A 20,122-nucleotide genomic window follows, 5' to 3' on the forward strand; every position below is an offset into this window, starting at 1 on the left:
ATCGATCACCGTCGGTGGACCCACTGGGCTATTTCTCGTTCCAGCCGGTGCACCACGACTGGTATATCAATGTACTACCCTGTCGGTGGGATGGTGCATATAAAAGATCCCTTGCTGCTATTCGAAAAGAGTAGCCCGTGAAGTGGCGACAGCGGGTTTTCTCTCAATATCTATGTGGTCCTTAACCATATGTCTGACGCCATATAACCGTAAATATAATGTGTTGGATGCGTCGTTAAATAAAACATTTCCTTCCTATACCCTTTCGCTTACGTTGTATCCGCCTCTTGGACCCCCGTCGGTGGGCCTATTGGGCTATTTCTCGTTCCAGCCAGTGCACCACGACGACCGTGGTATGTGCTACCCTGTCTGTGGGATGGTGCCTATAGAATATCCCTTGCTACTACTGGAAAAATGTAGAGGGTTTCCTCTCAAAGACTATATGTTATAATTACCAACTGTCTGACATCGAATAACCGATAATGAATAAATCTATGTGCTCTAATGGTATCGTTAAACAAAACAAACAAACTTTCATCTTGATTCTTATGCATATTGCCCTTCTCCTGCCAGGTATAGAGCGGGATGTCAAGGCAGGGAGAGGGGTGTTACCTGACAGCCTTAGAGAGGAAACCCGCTATATTTCCCCATTAGTAGCAAGGGATCTTTTATATGCATTATCCCATAGACAGAATAGCAAATATCATTACCTTTGATATATATCAGTTGTGGTGTACTGGCTGGAACGAGAAATAGCCCGAATGAGCCCACCTACGGGAATCGATCCTAGATCGACCGTGCATCACGCGAGCGTTTCACCACTGGGCTACGTCGCGCTCCCATTCCCCCATTTTGAATTCGGCAGGTATACCAGACGACACACACGCAAAGTATCAGACTGCTGCCACGACACCGATAAATTGTCGCAGAGTTTTAAGTATCACATTTTCTAAATTCTCCGGGAGAGATTCCTTTCCCCCACCCCTCATACCCTCCGCTGCATGTTCCGTACAATACAAGCAGAGCGTATTAGTGCTTTGAAAGTATCAGGGTTTCTTCCAACCACCCATCCTCCACTTTTTGACCATAGGCGGCGAAAGCGGGGGTGGGAGGGGGAGGGGGGGGCATCTCTAAACCTGGAGGGAGAGGAATATGCGATAGTTGAAAACTCATCTAAATATGGATTTGAATAAATACTGTTTTCTACTCCGACAGTAACCGTTCACAAGAATGTATATCATAAATATGACCTCACATTGAATAACTCCCCCCACTACTTGCTACTAATGGAAAAACGTAGCGGGTTTCATGTCTATGACTGTGTCAAAATTACCATATGTTTGACATCCAATAGCCGATGATTAATAAATCAATGTGCTCTAGTGGTGTCGTTAAACAAAACAAACTCTTCGACAATGCAAGTTTAATATTATTTAGTAGTAGCGCTAACCTCTCCTATATTCATAAATTAACGCTTCTTAATAATTGGTTTAATTTACGGAAAAACTCTGGGCTGTCAATAAAATCAAAAAGTCTGTCCTTGGATGCGAGTACAGAGTACTCGGGGTACACGCTCGAGTACTCGCCATAGCTGTTCACTCAAGTTGTGCCTCGACTCTAAAGAGAGCACTCGAGTATATAAATATGGCCATATTGTCTTTGTCGAGGACGAGAGAGACTAAAGGAAGAAAAAAGCAATGATAAACGACACATTGGCACCGTGGATTTTTGTATGTACCTTTGTCTGCCTGGGGGAAAACATACCCTGAAAAGGACAAACCCTGTTGTCCAGCTCTTTCTCACAGAATACTGGTTTAAACAAACACACCCTCTAAACCTGGCCGGAGTACACCCATTTTACACAAAAAGTACCAATTTTGCATGGGTCGGAATTACCACAAACAAGTCTTCAATATCAACAAGTTACACATGTTTACAAACTACATGCTCTCCCCTGTCACTTCAGTCAAATAGCTGTCTGCCATGAAATAATCACAGTCAAATAGCAGACTACTTGCGCGGACAAATTTCCGGATTTTCGACAACCAAATGGGAAGATAACTGTAATCTGAGGCCACATGGGGTTGCAAGGGGCAGTCTGCCCCAGAAAAATACAACAGGCTTTTTTTTTCTTTTTTTTTTTTTTTTTTTTTTTGGGGGGGGGGGGGTCAAAATGCAGAAGACTCTATAATACTTTTAACTTCATTAATACATCCCCCAACTCTCTCTCTCTCCCTTTAACTATCTTTCCCTCTCTCCCTCTTTCTCTTTCCCCTCAACTATCGCCCCCTCTTTCTCTTTTCTCTCTCTCCTCTCAACTATCTCTTCCTCTCTCCCCTCAACTATATCTCCCCTCTCTCTCACAAAATTGGGTCAAATCTGAGTGAGATCTCACTTGAAAATGACGGAACTACAAAACAGTTTGCAGACACGTTAAGAAACTCCGCATTGGTTATCGTATTGTCAAGACTCGTGACGTCATGAAACAGTGTGTAGATAACACGGAGTGCAGATGGGATGGGAACTAAAGTAAACGATTTTTAAATTCATGGAAAACAGCATGCAATCAGTATTAGGGCCTATATTGTTACAGTAAAGGGCGAGTCGTTGATAGCTGAACGCCGAAATGCATATTATACACGCGTATATAAAAACAATTTAAAGGAAAGGCTTGGTTATTTCCGTTTCTTGGGGTTTTTTTTTAAATGGTGGGTTTTGGGGTTTTTTTGTCCTTTTTATACGGTGTTGTTTTCTTTGTGTTTGCATGCTGATGGGGTGTGGGGTGGGTTTTTTGGGGTGTTGTTTGCTTGTCTGGTGTGTGTGTGTGTGTGTGTGTGTGTGTGTGTGTGTGTGTGGGTGGGTGTTTTGTTTTGTTTTGTTTAGGGGGAGGGGATTCGGGATTCTTTCTTTATTCGTTTTGTTTGCTTTGATGTTTTTTGCTTTATTTTGTTTTATTTTGTGTGGGGTTTATTATTATTATTATTATTATTATTTTGTTTCTTTGTTGTATTTGTAATGGGTTGTTTGTTGTTGTTGTTTTGTGTGTTTTTATATACTAGTATATAAATATAATAGATATCAAATACACAGCACAGTAATAAGCATGGACACTACACAATCTACATGTCTGCAGTACACACACACTCAACACATATAGATAGTACGCCATTACACACACCCCAACACATATAGATAGTACGCCATTACACACCCCCCAACACATATAGATAGTACGCCATTGTGCAACATAGGGAAGAAGTTGGTAGACTGTTGTGTTTTATACTATCAAAACTACTCAGTAGTACTGTAATTCCCAACGGTTTTCAGAAATATAGATTATTTGCTGGGACATTTTATTAGCAAAATACTAAATGCTGTAGCCATATTGTATATATATTAAAAAAAAAAAATTTTTTTAAAAATGCAGTTAGCTAATTTGGCAATGAGCAGGGAGAGCACTGAGGTTTAAAAAGGTTGGAATAGGGTTAAAACGAGGTTAAAATAAGGTTAAAACGAGGTTCAAATGAGGTTAACATAAGGTTCAAATGAGGTTAAAATAAGGTTCAAATGAGGATCAAATAAGACTGAAATAAGGTATTACGTTAGACATCGTTGCTGCCAGTGAAGTCCGTTGTAAATTCTGTCAGAAATCCGTCAGTTAAAAACGATTAACTTAGACTGTCCTGCTTTGTGTTAAAACCGTTTCAAATTCCGCCAAAACTCCGCCAATGAAAGTGCGTTTTAGATCTTCTTGCTTTGTGTTAAAACCGTTTCAAAACTCGCCAAAACACCAGCAGTTAAAACGCGTTTTAGACCTTCCTGCTTTGTGTTAAACCTCCTATCTTAAACAACGCGATAGTCGTGTTAATAATTTTTTATCTTCATTATCTCCAGCACAAAGGTGACTTGTTCATCTGTAGTACAGCCATGTGGATGTGCAGTACACAGGGCCGTTCCTAGAAGGGTGCGGTGAACAAAATAGTAAGGAATGAATTAATGAATGAATGTTTAACGACACCCCAGCACAAAAATACACATCGGCTATTGGGTGTCACAAATGGTAAGTATAGGAAGGAATGGGTTTTATAATTATTATTTAACGACGCACTCAACACATTTTAATAACATGTGAAAATAATAAGTCAATTCACTGAAAGGGCACTGACGTCAGAAGTTGACAAAGACTGGGGTGGGGTGGGGGGTGTAGAGCTATATACCATTAATATATTGGCCGAATTTTATTAAAAAGTTTTTGTTTAACGAAACCACTAGAGCACATTGATTAATTAATCATCGTCTATTGGATGTCAAACATTTGATAATTCTGACACGTATTCATTAGAGGAAACCCGCTAGTTTACCTAATGCAGAAAGGGATCTTTTATGTGCACTTTCCCATAGACAGGAAAACACATACCACGGCCTTTGACCAGTTGAAGGTGATTCAATCCTGCGACGTAAGAACCTCAAGCGAGCACTCAACCGACCAATCTAATTAAAATTAGCTCCACTATTACATGTGGATCTAACAGCAGCCTGTTGGAGCTCACGTCCAGTTGACCTTTCATTCCACCAATCAAAACTTTACTTGCAAAATCATGCCAGTGATTTGAAAAGAATTTGAAAACATTCGGGATTATGCCGAGGGTATACAAAATGATTCGGGTAAATTACGAAGTATGCCGGAAATTTCAATATAAAATTTTATATAAAATTCGTTTCAAGACGAAAAAAACAAAAAACGTGATGGTATAGCCATAAAATCTGTTTATACTATTATACAATCCAGAGTTTAATACTGCACTTTCCACCCTGTTTTTTCAAAGTTGAAATAGACCAACAAGTTCGCCTATTGCATAAATAGTCTCGCCCTTTATTTTTAGAATTTGTATGCTCCCGAATAATGCTATAAAAGGCGAAGTGTAATTATTGGTCGATATTTAAATTGTTATTTATAGATGAAATGTCACTTGGACATGGGAGTCCACGCAATGCTGTTAGATCTACTGGTAGACCCAGTAGAGCTAATTTTAATCAGATTGTCAACCGACTGAGCTAAATCCCCCCCCCCCCCCCCCCCCCATTTCAATAATTAAAACACAAAACATCGTACAAGCCAAGTTTCGTACGTAAACGTAAATCTACGACTAAATCACAATATTTATCACTACCAACTGTACTACAACTAATATAGTTTGAAGTTCACATCTTTCTCTCTGGGTTTTTGTGTGTGTACGTGTCCTTAAAATGCCCCATTTTCCGTAATGATGTAATTTTCTGCGTGAAATAAATGCCAAACATGTAAACGTCGACCAATATAACAGCTAGTCGCAGACGTAGACTTACGTTGTGTATTGTTAATGACTTAAATCCTGTTCTATCGGTTTTGGGTTACAAACGAGACAGAACAATCGTGTGCACCATATACGATGCCTTCCCGGATTTAGATCATTAGACTTATTAGTCTCAGTTTAGGCTGTTATACGTCGTTGGCCAAAAAAAGCTAACCACGATTGCAATTTGAATTTGCTGATTATATTTCGTTATTAATTCAACAAACAAACAAAAAAACCGCCAATGTGAATATCGCATTCCATTTTTCTACATTAGGCTTAGCGTTATTTTAACAGACAGTCTATTTGTTTGACCAGCGTATCAAATGGCTCATATTAATGATTATGATACTGTAACGAGTCTGCTGTCATTGCAACGTGTTTCAGACTATAAATAGAACCTTTTAAACAACTAAAAACCTACAATCCGGCCTCGGTGGTGTCGTGGTTAAGCCAACGGACATAAGAAAGTTTTAACGACTCAGCGGGTAGGTGTAAGACCACTACATCCTCTTCTCTCACACTGACCACAAACAACTAGCCCACTGACCATTAGAACATATTGATTTATTAAATATTGGATACTGTAGGTCAAGCATTTTGTAATTTTAACAAACTGTTTTAGAGAGGAAACCCGCTACATGAGTCCATTAGTAGCAAGTGATCTTTTATATGTACTATCCCACGGACAGGATAAAACATACCACTGCCTTTGGTGCATTGGCTGCAACGAGAAACAGTCCAGTGGGCCACCGACCGGGGATCGATCCTAAGTCGACCGCGCATAAAGTGAACGCTTTACCACTGAGCTGGAACTAGTCGGGGAGGGGGGATAGCGGGGGGGGGGGGGTGATAGTTCCCCTTACATGGCGAGGACTGGGATAGAGCATCCTACTGGCGGGACAGGGGGAGGGTAACTGTCTTATAAAATAATTTTTCATGAAACTGATTACTAAGCAAGGCGCTATGTGCCCAAGATATCTAGGATGTCTGGGGTTTTCTCCCCTGAGAAAATCTTAAAATTAGATGGCCTAAAACCGTGATTTTCTGGCATCTAAATAGAAAAAAATGAGTTATTTTCAACTATTTTAAGGATTATTTTGCATAATATTATAAAATATTTATTTTTATTTTATTTTGTTTACTTTTTCTTATTGTATTATTATTATTTTGTATTACTATTTTATTCAGACGACTTGAAACTTGTTGGGGAGGTGGGGGGTAGGAGTAGGAGTGGATAGCCAGCAAATCGATCTGTCATCTTAATAAAAAAATCAGGCTCTTTAAAACAGTACTTTTAATGGTTATTATTAAAGATTGTTTGTAATCCAATAATAACCTTCTAGATAGGTTGAGGCACGATTTTCTTATATCTTAAAGGCATAGTGTCACAGATTTAAGGACCTTATTTCCCCAAAAGTGGATAATAAATGAAAAGTACACCAATGTTTGGAAACCAAATCTGTCTACTGAATCATCTGAACTAAATCATGATGGAGTGAAATCCATGTTAATCCTCTTGGCAATATTAATTTTTAAATTATGGACCATTGTCATAATTCAATTATTTTTTTTACAAAATATCATTAATAAGTGGAGTATGATGGTTACGTAGATTGTTGAATAAAGTACATTTAGGGACAAATCAAATACATATGTTTAACGTAATACTTTGTTAGGCCATTTAATAGGACAGTGGTCTGTGACAATATGCCTTTAATCACAAAATCGACTATTTTGTGGGACAGGTTTTTTTTATGTTCAGCAATACAATTCACCACAAAGCGAAGACTTGAGTGGGTCAAATCTCACAGGGTTTTTCTCTTCTTTTTTCTTTCTTTCAAGAAGCTGCATTCAAACGAATAAAATAGACTTATCGTGACAAAAGGGCTTTCACGCTAAAGTAAACAAGTCACGGTGGTGTGACGTCATGAACTCAAGTTCCAAATATAGATTCACTGTTTCAATGTATTCTTCTTCTACATTCTCAGGTTGTATGTCTGTCTCTGTATATATGTGTGTGTGTGTGTGTGTGTGTGTGTGTGTGTCTGTCTCTCTCTCTCTCTGTGTGTGTGTGTGTGTGTGTGTGTGTGTGTGTCTCTCTCTCTCTCTCTCTCTCTCTCTCTCTCTCTCTCTCTCTCTCTCTCTCTCTCTCTCTCTCTCTCTCTCTCTCTCTCTCTCTCTCTCTCTCTCTCTCTCTCTCTCTCTCTCTCTCTCTCTCTCTCTCTCTCTCTCTCTCTCTCTCTCTCTCTCTCCAGCCAGAATGTCTGTACCAGTGTTTTATTGCTCATGATAAAGATAAAGATAATTTTAAGTTTTGCGCGACTGCACTTTATGTATGGTCAAGTTTGGCCGTATAACATACTACAGCCTATAGATTACTACAAGAGCGTGTGACATACGAAATTAACGCAGTGAACGATAGTATAAAGATTAAACCTTGTCGTGCTGTTTTATCGGGTAACACTAATAATAATAATTGCTAATAATTCTTTCTGTCAACTTTAAAGCCAGAACCTAATAAACAAACCTGTTCAGTCAGCCACCTGCATTAACCAACCGTTTGTCTAATATAAAACAAAAGTTAAAACTTTGTTTTGTTTAACGACACCAGTAGAGCACATAGATTTATCGATCATTTTCTACTGGATGTCAAACATTTGGTAATTTCGACATGTAGTCTTAGAGAGGAAACCCGCTATATTTTTCCATTAGTAACAAGGCATATCTTATATACCACAACCTTTGATATACTAGTCGTGGTACACTGGCTAAAACGAGAAATAGCCCAATGGGCCCACCGAAAGGGATAAATTCAAGACCGACAGCGCATAAACAACTCTATTAGGCAGTGTTAACAAACCATCTGTTCTTCAAATCCACCAATTTGATACAATCTAACCTGTATTAACCAACCACCTGTTTTAAGGGGCCATCTTACTATTCTCTAAAATCATCTAATGTAGTATAAAGTTACCTGTATTAAACGGTCACCTGTCTGAATAATTTCTACAGTACAAATTGACCCGTTTTAAGTGAACACTGGATTAAAGAGATCGGCTTACAATACAAGAGGAAATCTAGAGGGGTCCGGGGTGGTGAACTGTAAAAAAGAGGAAATCTAGAGGGGTCCGGGGGCAAGGACATCTTACTATTCACACAAATCATCTAATATGGTACAAACACACCTATATCAAACGTCCACCTGTTTAAAGAGGACATCTTACTATTCACACAAATCATCTAATATAGTACAAACACACCTGTATCAAACGTCCACCTGTTTAAAGAGGACATTTTACTATTCACACAAACATCTAATATAGTACAAACACACCTGTATCAAACGTCCACCTGTTTAAAGAGGACATCTTACTATTGTCACAAATCATCTAATATAGAACAGGCCTCTATTAAACGTCTACCTGCCTACGAAGGTCAACTCCACTAGACGCCACTAAAGCACATTGATTTATTAATCATCGGCTATTGGATGTCAAACAACCATGTGTCAACATCTTTAAATGGTTTTCTTTCCTGCTTTCTTTCAGAGCACAATACTGTGCCCGCCCCTGATTTAAAGGGACATACCCTAGTTTTTAAACACTACAGCATATTTTTCACTATTAGAGCCGTTTATGATCACTGAAATCAAACATTACTTATATTTTATTCTTTAGATTAATCATTTCCGTAGAACCGAAGTGTTTATTGGCTCATTGATTAGAGTTCGAGTCTTATTTTAAGGATATTTTCTGTTTTAACGTCACAGAATCTTGTTTCACTCTATTGTAACTTTATTCAAATGAGTTACCGTACAGGTTTGTAAATTAACTAAACTTAGTGTCCTTTTTTTACGGGTGCGCTTTTAAAACAATACAGATGGTAGGTCGAGTGTCCTCTGGCGTTATTCTATTTTATGTGAATAATAATATGTTACATTATATATATATATATATATATATATATATATATATATATATATATATGTGTGTGTGTGTGTGTGTGTGTGTGTGTGTGTGTGTGGGGTGTGTGTGTGGGGGGTTGTTTGTGTGTGTGTGTGTGTGTGCGTGCGTGCGTTCGTGTGTGTTATTCTCACATATAATAGAAACACGCTAGGACACAGGGTCCAATTTTACTAAACATCGTAAGACTAGTTTTGCACGAAAACGGTAATTCTACGACTAAACCACAATTCTTATTACTGTTATAGCACAACAAATATAGTTAGAAGAACACAGATTTCATTTCCATTCGTCCTTAAAAGGCTCCAGTTTCTGTAATGGTGTAATTTTCTGCGTGAAATAGATGCCAAACACGTGTAAACATTTGCCTGGTATAATTGCTATTCGCAGACGTAAACTTACGGTGTTTTGTGAAATTTGCCCCAGATATACAGGTGGGTACCTAACATTCTAAACTGGAATAATAATAATAATAAGAAATAAGAATAAGAATAAGAATAAGAATAAGAATAAGAAGAAGAAGAAGAAAAACAAACCAACATACCACTTTACAACGCATCGTTCTTCCCATGGCGGTACAGAATTCGTAAATGTCGAGTATCCACGCGTACAATTCGAAACCCCAGTTTATCCTCATTCAATTGGCAATAGCTGTACAAACACCGACATATAGGACACACCTTCCAGTCACCACGCCGCGCCACACGTTTCGAATTAAAACTACGTTTCCACTGGCAACGGTCCCCTTGATGATTTCAATATCCTCACTGTGGTTTCGTAGAACGATTTATTTTACTACGCTTGTTTGGTTATTTTTATTAGTGAATGAAATTTTGTGGGTGTGTGTGTTTATAAACACACACCCGACGGGCACCTGTTTCTGAGTAAAGCTGTGATTCAACGATACAACTGCACCTACTATTAAAACATCATGAATGGGTGTATAAATAAACACACGAAGAACATGGGAAGCACATTTCACAATAACAAAACACTGGGCAATAATTCAGATAAAAAGTTCCTTTCATACACGTGTCGAAATATTACACGTACCTAGTTTTATAATCACCCATTTTTAAATTTAATGGAAAAAAAATTGTTACTGAAAAGAATATGAATTTATATTTTTAAAAAAACGTTTATTAAAATAACAATTAAAAGATTGCTACTGAAATCTTATGATAATCATGTCATATTGTTTTTAAGTGCATCCCGGTGAAGTGATGTATCAAGGGAAGTAACTGTGTGCATTAAATTATTCATAAATATAGGTCAGTGTCATGTAATGTATATACAAATATATAGGTTTACGTGTTATGTGAAAACTATACGATAGAACTGCGTACTATACAAAATGGATGGGGCGGAACGTAGCCCAGTGGTATATTAGCGTTCGCTTGATGCCCGGTCGGTTTAGGATCGATCCTCGTCGGTGGCCCCATTGGGCTATTTCTCTTTCCAGCCAGTGCTCCACAACTGGTGTAACAAAGGCCGTGGTATGCACTATCCTGTCGGTGGGATACTGCATATAAAATATCCCTTGCTGTTAATCGAAAAGAGTAGCTCATGAAGTAGCGACAGCGGGTTTCCTCTCTATATATCTGTGTGGTCCTTAAGTTTCTTAACCATATGTCTGACGTCATATAACCGTAAATAAAATGTGCTGAGTGCGCCGTTAAATAAAACATTTCCTTCCTTACCATACAAAACGTGTTCACATGCATTGCAGGGGCGTGGCGTGATCTGGACCTTGGGGAGTGGGGTGGGGTGGGGGTCGAATATGAACAAGTGGACCCTTTTTCTATTTTGTTTTTGCACCACCAGAAACTCCATATGTATAAACCTGTGCTTTAGTTCCAAAAGCAGACCATTTGTTTCACGGGGGGGGGGGGTCCGACCCCCAGCCTACGCCCCTGAAATGTGGTTTGCTTTTTTTTACTTTTCTTTAGTTTTCTTTTCTCTTCTTTCTGATTTTTGTTTAGTTTTTCTTGTGTGTCATACGGGCTCAAAGGCTGTACTGTATCACAGAGTATGACCTCAGTGATTTGATAGCATAAAGATATCCTCGAGAATTAGAACGAGATTGAAGTACGCCTGGCTATTGTCTGTACACTCCTTTTGAACCTTTTCAACCAAGACGTCAGTGTCAAGTATTTGGGTTAAAACAGGGACACCGTTTATCGAAATAAGACGAAAACGGTCTTTCTGGGTCACCAGGTTACACAGGCCCGTAGGAACCATTCGAGAACGAACATGAACGTTAAAAATATAGCTTGTGCCAACACACACACACACACACACACAGACACACATACATACACACAGACACACATACACACACACACACACACACACACACACACACAGACACACACACACACACACACAGACGCACATAGACACACACACACACACACACACAGACACACACACTCAAACACACACACACACAGACACACACACACAGACACACACACACACACACACACAGAGACACACACACACTCAAACTCTCACACACACACACACACACACACACTCGAACTCACACATACACACACACACACACAGAGAGAGAGAGAAACACACACACACACACACACACACCACACACACACACACACACACACACACACACACACACACACACACACACACACACACACACACACACACCTAGACGTTGCTACCCTCCAAATATCATTCCTACAGGACTGTTACCACACGTCAGGACAGCTGTCGCGGGGATTCTATAATTCCCGTAACTGAATAAAACACGATTATCAAAATATCTCTCCTAACTGTATATCTATTAGATCTCTCTGTAACAGGCTGTTAAACCCTAGTATGGCTCGTCTAGGTATGATCAGAGATACGATCTTATATAAGTATAGATTATTATAGCACGTTTAGCTCACTAGAAACACAACAAAACACAATACACTTTGGAATCTGTATTATCCTACGCTGACAAATGTACAGCCGTAGTAGTTAATTAATAACAGCAATAATAACAACCCAGAACTGATCACTTAATTAGTTAATCTCTAGGTGTCTAGTTACACAATATGCGAATCACTTCACCGTTACACCACACCCACACGTGTGATAATTGAGAAACGCTTCCAGGAGAAGTTAATTAATAAAGGAATTACAACACCATTCCTAACTGGTTCATTTTTAATTAACCCTTACTACTCGTTCAGTAACGTGTGATAATTTAGGAACGCTTCCAGGGGAACTTAATTACAGCTCTATTCCTAACGGGTTAATTTTTAATTACCCCTAACTACTCATTCAGTAACCTTGTAACACAGAATTAATACTGGTACCGATCACAATAAAGACAATAACCTACAGTGTACCTAGGTCGTCTAGGATGACTGGCTAAGCTTTATATTACTAAATACTCGTATAATGTTAGAACAAAAAGTCTACGATTTACTTCGTCAGATGACCGAAGACACTGTCTAAAGAATATTGGTATAATACAGTATCAAAATATTTAAAGTCACATCAATCACATCAAGGTTATACACAGAGCAGAAAATATATAATTACCAAAGTCCCGTCTGAACTAATATATTTCGTTCAGTGGACGACGTCCGTGATCCCCTGGAGCCTTCCTAATTCGTTCTCTCGATATCTCTAAAACACTAGCTATTTATTATAAATCAGGATTTTGCCTCGGGGTACAAGGTGGTACCTCACGTATCATCTCATATTCCAACTCTACTAGAGTCGGTATTATTTCTCTCTGATCGTCAGACTTACTGACGCCATCGTCGCCAAATCACGGTTGTAAAACCCGCACTCGCAGAGGTATTACGTAACTACTCGCCACATGGCCTCCACAGCTGGACTAAGTGCATATTGGAATGTCCGATCGCGCGAAGTATTACGTAACAAGTTGCCCATCTGGGCTTAAGTGCAATGAAACTGCACACGGCCCTCTAACACAATTAAAATCGCCACAGGCGAAACAATTTTAAGAGCATGGACCGTCACAACAGCCAAGAACGGTCCTTAGTTCATCACATTTTAAAAAACAAATACCACCTAAAGTTTGATCACTTGTGTACTAGGGGCTGGACGTAGCTCAGTGGTAAAGCGTTTGCTTGATGCGCGGTCAGTATGGGATCGATCCCCGTCGGTGGGCCCATTGAATTATTTCTCGTTATAGCCAGTGCACCACGACTGGTATTTCAAAGGCCGTGGTGTGTGCTAACCTTTCTGTGGGATGGTGCATATAAAAAATCCTTTTGCTATTACTGGAAAAATGTAGCCTGTTTCCTCTCTTAAGCCTATACCAAATTACCAAATGTTTGACATCCAATAAATCAACTTGTTCTAGTGGTGTCGTTAAACAAAACACACTTTAACTTTAAATATAAATTAGGCCTACACACACGAGTATCAGTACAACAAAAGTCTTGTAATTTATTGGTCACCTGTACACGGGTTGCCAAGCACTGTGTTTATTTCGATGCCTGCCGCAGCCAAAGATTGTCCGACCCTTCATTGGTTAAATCTTTTGGTAAATTATTAAGGTATATATATATAAGCTGTCAAGTTCAGGAAACGTAAACATAAACATGATTGGGCGCATGTACAATGCCCGTTTTTTTGCTAACACGCAGATGTTTAAGCTTTGTAAATGTATCGTCAGCATGTAGAAATTGGTTTCAGTAACGTTTATATGTATCAATATTAACATTACAGTAAATACAGAATGGTAATTTGGCGCCCAATATGGAACGGTTCGTCGAAAAGGAATGAAGGAGCTATTTCAGTAACTTGACTTAGTTTGCCAAATTGTAATTCATAGAGAATAGTCTCAGAATATAATATTTTTATTTTCAGGCGCGTGTGCAGGAAGAGGGTTTCGGGGTTCGAAACACCTCCTTGTTCAAGCAAATTTTTTTTTTTTTCCCTGTGGAACATGTCTCAACCCCACTCCCCTAAAAATTTCGTCGCCAGTCAAGACCCCCTCCCCCCTAAAAAAAAACCTGCACGCGCGCCTGATTGTGTAACCTGTTTGTATAATAACTACCCATGTTAAAATAACAACATCTAACCAACTACGGACACGAAATACAGTCTCTTGTTAACAATATGTAGTAGTTACACGTCGCGTGTAAGACCAACATAGGTTTTAAATAAAAGATCCCTTGCTGCCTGTCGTAAAAGAGTAGCCTATGTGGCGACAGCGGGTTTCCTCTAAGAAAACAGTGTCAGAATGACCATATGTTTGACGTCCAATAGCCGATGATAAGATAAAAAAATCAATGTGCTCTAGTGGCGTCGTTAAATAAAACAAATTTTACTTTACTTTACTTTACTTTACTTTACTTTACTTTACTTTTTTTCGAGAACCCTCTTGTCATACCTTGTTTATACACGTATACAGTCGAGACTGGTCTAGCGGACACCTGTTAGGCCAAACAAAATAAATGTCTGGTCTCTGGTCAGCGCGCGTGTCGATTTTGACCTCGCGCGTCAACATGTTTTATTATTATTTCCCGCGGTATGATGTCGTGCTACTGTTTAGGAAAATGTAAATGGTACCAAGGCAAAGGAGGGGCACCATGGCCATTGACGCAGATGAGGAGGACGTAAAAAAAACTAAATATATCCACCTTTTCTACATGCAATCCATACTTTAATTATTATTATTATTATTTTTTTTTTTTTAAACCTGCATTGCTGCATCACTTCTGGAACTTTGGTCTGATCAGAGACCTTAATTATTATCTATGAAATACAAGTGGATAATATTTTTAAAAGGCGACACCGATTTCGTCTTAGTGCGACTGACACGGCGAAGTCAAGCTGGTCAAAGTGAAGTTTTGGCTCAGTTTGCCCGCTCGCGTGAGCCCTGCACTGCATATAACGACCACCTGTCCATAACCATAAATACCGCCCAATGCATTTCCTTCTTTATTTTACCTGTATATAACAGCCACTAGTTAAATGCGGCCAGGGGACACTACTCCTTTTTTTTAACAAAAATAAATGGTTGAACCTGCTATAGCGGCCACAAAATACAATGACCACTATATTTTTCAATCCAATGAACAGTTGAACGTACAGTAACGGTGACAAGATATATACATGTATTGTCCTGTCCCTGTCACAATATACAGTAATTGTTTTACATAAGTTAAAACAAAACAGGTGCATACTCCAATGTATCATTAATCGTTTATCTGTGCATAGACGAACGGGTTCCCATTTTTGTAAGGGGGCAGGCTGGTTTTTTGCCCGAATTAAACGAAAATGCCTGAATGTGGATTACAACGTTTATTCATATTAGCATTACTACCAAACAGCTATATAGGGTTGCAAATGCGAAATCTGATGAAACAAGACTATTAGTTGGATCATTTTCAAGTTCGCTTACAAAAATTAACAGTCTCAGATTTTTGCAAAAGCCGGACAGTTAAAAATCGCACTCCTAAAAATGCACACAAAATGTACTGGGAATTACAATAGGAATGTACAATAATATATATATATATATTTGTTTTTTTAAATAAATGAGAAAATCTCATTTAAAACTCCAGGAGTAGACAACATTGAATAGAATCATTTTTGTTATTTGCAAAACACTTCTTTGGGGTTTTTTTTTTTTTTTATATCTAGTCAGACTAAAACAATTATCAAAAATCTCCCTAAAACCCCCACTTAAATTTTAAGTCAACAAGATGAGGTTAAAATACGTTCCTTAATCCTGCCTCACTATCTACGTCTATAAGTACACGTAATGTTATAAAATTTTACCACACGCTATATAAATGGTGCGTCACGCAAAGTGACTGTTTCAGCACTATGCTATATTTTCTCAGTATGAAACAGACAATAAAAGACGAAATACAACGCAGACATCAAGCCCACGGACAGAGTCTAACGTGGACTACATTCCTCGGGATTTCCCAGGGTTACCTGCGCACGGTACGACGTGGCGATCGGCGTTTTATCAATGAAAGCAGCAACCCAAATATAGAGCACGACAGGAAGGACTGACGTGGACATAGTAACATCGAGTCACGACGCGGCACAAAGGAAGGAAGGAAGGAAATGTTTTATTTAACGACGCACTCAACACATTTTATTTACGGTTACATGGCGTCAGACATATGGTTAAGGACCACACAGGTATTGAGAGATGAAACCCGCTGTCGCCACTTCATGGGCTACTCTTTCCGATTAGCAGCAAAAGATCGTTTATATGCACCATCCCACAGACAGGGTAGTACATACCACGGCCTTTGATATGTCAGTCGCGGCACAAAGGATGTTTCGTTCAAATAATCGTATTGTAGACACGTAACCGTAAAAAAGGGAGGAAAATGGTTTAATTTAACGACGCACTCAACACATTTTATTTACGGTTATATGGCGTCGAACATATGGTTAAGGTCCACACAGATACCACTTCATGAGCTACTCTTTTCGATTAGCAGCAAGGGATCTTTTATATGCACCATCCCACAGACAGGATAACACATACCACGGCCTTTGATATACCAGTCGTGGTGCACTGGCTGAAGCGAGAAATAGCCCAATGGGCCCACCGACGGGGATCGATCCCAGACCGACCGCGCATCAAGCGAGCGCTTTACCACTGGGCTACGTCTCGCCCACGTCACCGTAAAACGTCAAAGTGTACCGTGACCGGACATATACGGATCTGTGTGTGTGTGTGTGTGTATATATACATATATATATATATATATATATATATATACTCAACGTCACTATTGAAGGGTCATTCATATTGTTAACGATGCCCGTCCAACATACTACTTATAAAAGAAGGAATGTATGGTCTTCGTTGATTAGTCCCAGAGTGAGGTTTCCTAAGTAGCATTTGGATTTCAATATGAGTAATGGTACTTCCGGTTATAGGCCACAACAAAATGGTAAAAGTTATGCAAACACATGTACCTACTATCACCACAACAAATGGGTTGTCTCAACGCACCCATGTTTGAAATTCTGTATGTTGTGTCCGTGCACCGCGTTCTCACCATGGGTATAAAAGTGGGCATGATTGCCATCCATATATTCACGCACACTTCAGTTGAAAATGCGTCGAGTTTTGCTTTGCTTAATGCTGGCCCTGGTTTTTGTGCATAGGAAACGGATCCAGTCATTTGAAGTCGTTGCCTCATCCACCCAATCACATTCTGACTGACATTAAAGTGCCTCACGACTTCTGGTTGCCTGTGTTCAACCTGTATCCGACCTGCTCCATTGCCCTTCTCAACATTAGTCAAAACACAACGTATTTTCAACTGGTTTACTTTAGATAGTGAGATCCTCTCGCCCGGAATATACAGCGTAGAGGCGCGTCCCCTGGTTGGCGGATTGGGGAAGCCTTCCTTGGGGGGGGGGGGGGCGCATGGATAATATGGAAGGTGCCATGAGCCAACATAGTCTAAGAGAAGGACAACTTTGATTCCAAACCTGCACTTACTGAGCGCGTTAGCCATGGAGAGGTAAGGTTACCAGTGTATGATAATGGAAAACTCTGATTCCAAACCTGGGCAGGGTATGCTCGCCAGCTACGTACAGTCGTCCCTCTAGGATAAGGTTAACTCGATTTCAAACCTGGGCAGGGTATGCTCGCCAGCTACGTACAGTCGTCCCTTTAGGATAAGGTTAACTCGATTTCAAACCTGGGCAGGGTATGCTCGCCAGCTACGTACAGTCGTCCCTCTAGGATAAGGTTAACTCGATTTCAAACCTGGGCAGGGGATGCTCGTCAGCTACGTACAGTCGTCCCTCTAGGATACGGTTAACTCTGATTCCAAACCTGGGCAGGGGATGCTCGTCAGCTACGTACAGTCGTCCCTCTAGGATACGGTTAACTCGATTTCAAACCTGGGCAGGGGATGCTCGTCAGCTACGTACAGTCGTCCCTCTAGGATACGGTTAACTCGATTTCAAACCTGGGCAGGGGATGCTCGTCAGCTACGTACAGTCGTCCCTCTAGGATAAGGTTAACTCGATTTCAAACCTGGGCAGGGGATGCTCGTCAGCTACGTACAGTCGTCCCTCTAGGATACGGTTAACTCGATTTCAAACCTGGGCAGGGGATGCTCGTCAGCTACGTACAGTCGTCCCTCTAGGATACGGTTAACTCGATTTCAAACCTGGGCAGGGGATGCTCGTCAGCTACGTACAGTCGTCCCTCTAGGATACGGTTAACTCGATTTCAAACCTGGGCAGGGGATGCTCGTCAGCTACGTACAGTCGTCCCTCTAGGATAAGGTTAACTCGATTTCAAACCTGGGCAGGGGATGCTCGTCAGCTACGTACAGTCGTCCCTCTAGGATACGGTTAACTCGATTTCAAACCTGGGCAGGGGATGCTCGTCAGCTACGTACAGTCGTCCCTCTAGGATACGGTTAACTCGATTTCAAACCTGGGCAGGGGATGCTCATCAGCTACGTACAGTCGTCCCTCTAGGATAAGGTTAACTCGATTTCAAACCTGGGCAGGGGATGCTCGTCAGCTACGTACAGTCGTCCCTCTAGGATACGGTTAACTCTGATTCCAAACCTGGGCAGAGGGAGATCATTAGCTACGTACAGTCGTCCCTCTAGGAGAAGGTTACCTCTGATTTCAAAACCTGGGCAGGGGATGCCCATCAGCCTTGGCTGGCAAATTCCCTACGAGAAGGAAACTCGGACAACAAAACCCCCTACTGGGTAGTGACACGGCGTTACGAAAGGAGGTGTAAGGCGCTCCTTGGACCCACTAGCCTACAGGATAGATGAAGTTCTCTAGCCTTGGCTGGTAATTCATCTAGGAGAAGGTCCACTCCGAAATCAAACCTCCCACCGAAGACGGCATGCATAACCAGTGAGTGTAGGGAATCATTCGAGAAATTGATGCACATGCACCAACAAATCATGGATATGGCTCTATATCAGACAACGTTATGGCGTTACTCCACTGGAACACAGACGGGGTGGGGGGGGGGGGGCCAAGCCCCAAGCCTCGAAGGGGCTTACCCAAGCGACTGGCGACACTAGAAAAGTCTCTCAAAGTGATGCACTGGAACGCAGAAGGCATCAAGAACAAAAAAAAACGAAACAACAAGAGAACCTACTCTGAAACGATATTGTTATCCTTTGTGCACAGGAGACACACCTCACTGAGAAGCAAAGATTCTGTGTGCGTGGTTACGATCTATACAGGCACGATAGGAAAACAATGCATAAAGGAGGAGCGCTGACCCTGGTCAGAAATAACATCCCTGCAATGGAAACCCACAAGTCAGAAGATGAAGGAACAGAATTTCGCTCAGTAAAGCTCCTGCTCGTAAAAGCGGAACTTACTATCGTAAACTGTTACCCAACACACACCACTGCAACAGGACAAGATCCCAATTGACTCGCATAACTACCTAATAGTCGGCGACTTCAACAGTCACTCACCCAGTTAGGGATAAAAAGACCTAGACAGGAGAGGAGAAAAAGTAGAAGATTGGATGCTGGATAATAAGTTCGTCTTCATCAACCAGCCTCACCATACCCCAACCTGCTACTCCAGAGCCTGGAAGACGATGTCCACACCAGACCTGCCAATGACAAGAGGAGATATTGAAAAACTCACACAAAGGAAAGTCTGCAAGCAACTTGGTGGAAGTGACTGTGTTCCTGTGACTCTCGAAATAACACCCAAAGGAGTACATGCAACATTACGCAAGGAGCCAAACTGGAATTACAAGAAGGCAAACTGGACAGCTTACACAGAAAATACTGAGCAGCTATGCGAAGAAGTGTCTTTCACAGAAAATATACACCAGAA

The 20,122-nt window shown here is 40.5% G+C and overlaps 1 protein-coding gene across 6 annotated transcripts in view; it reads right to left on the bottom strand.

Annotated features, from left to right (window-relative positions):
- Positions 1-20,122, bottom strand: part of LOC121387329 (inositol-trisphosphate 3-kinase homolog) — a 100,153-nt gene that overhangs the window by 47,340 nt on the left and 32,691 nt on the right. The window contains exon 1 of one of the 6 annotated variants that reach the window (XM_041518359.1): positions 9,843-10,176. The exons of 4 other annotated variants lie outside the window; for them this stretch is intronic. Coding sequence is in view for 1 of the 2 variants with exons in the window: in XM_041518363.1 (XP_041374297.1) it covers positions 9,843-9,935 (93 nt within the window). In the remaining variant the exon portion in view is untranslated. Of the gene's footprint in view, positions 1-9,842; positions 10,177-20,122 lie in introns of those variants that run through there. One more of the 6 variants, XM_041518363.1, reaches the window with a different exon arrangement.

This window comes from Gigantopelta aegis, chromosome 13 (assembly GCF_016097555.1).
Source record: "Gigantopelta aegis isolate Gae_Host chromosome 13, Gae_host_genome, whole genome shotgun sequence".
Taxonomy (NCBI): Eukaryota; Metazoa; Mollusca; class Gastropoda; order Neomphalida; family Peltospiridae; genus Gigantopelta; species Gigantopelta aegis.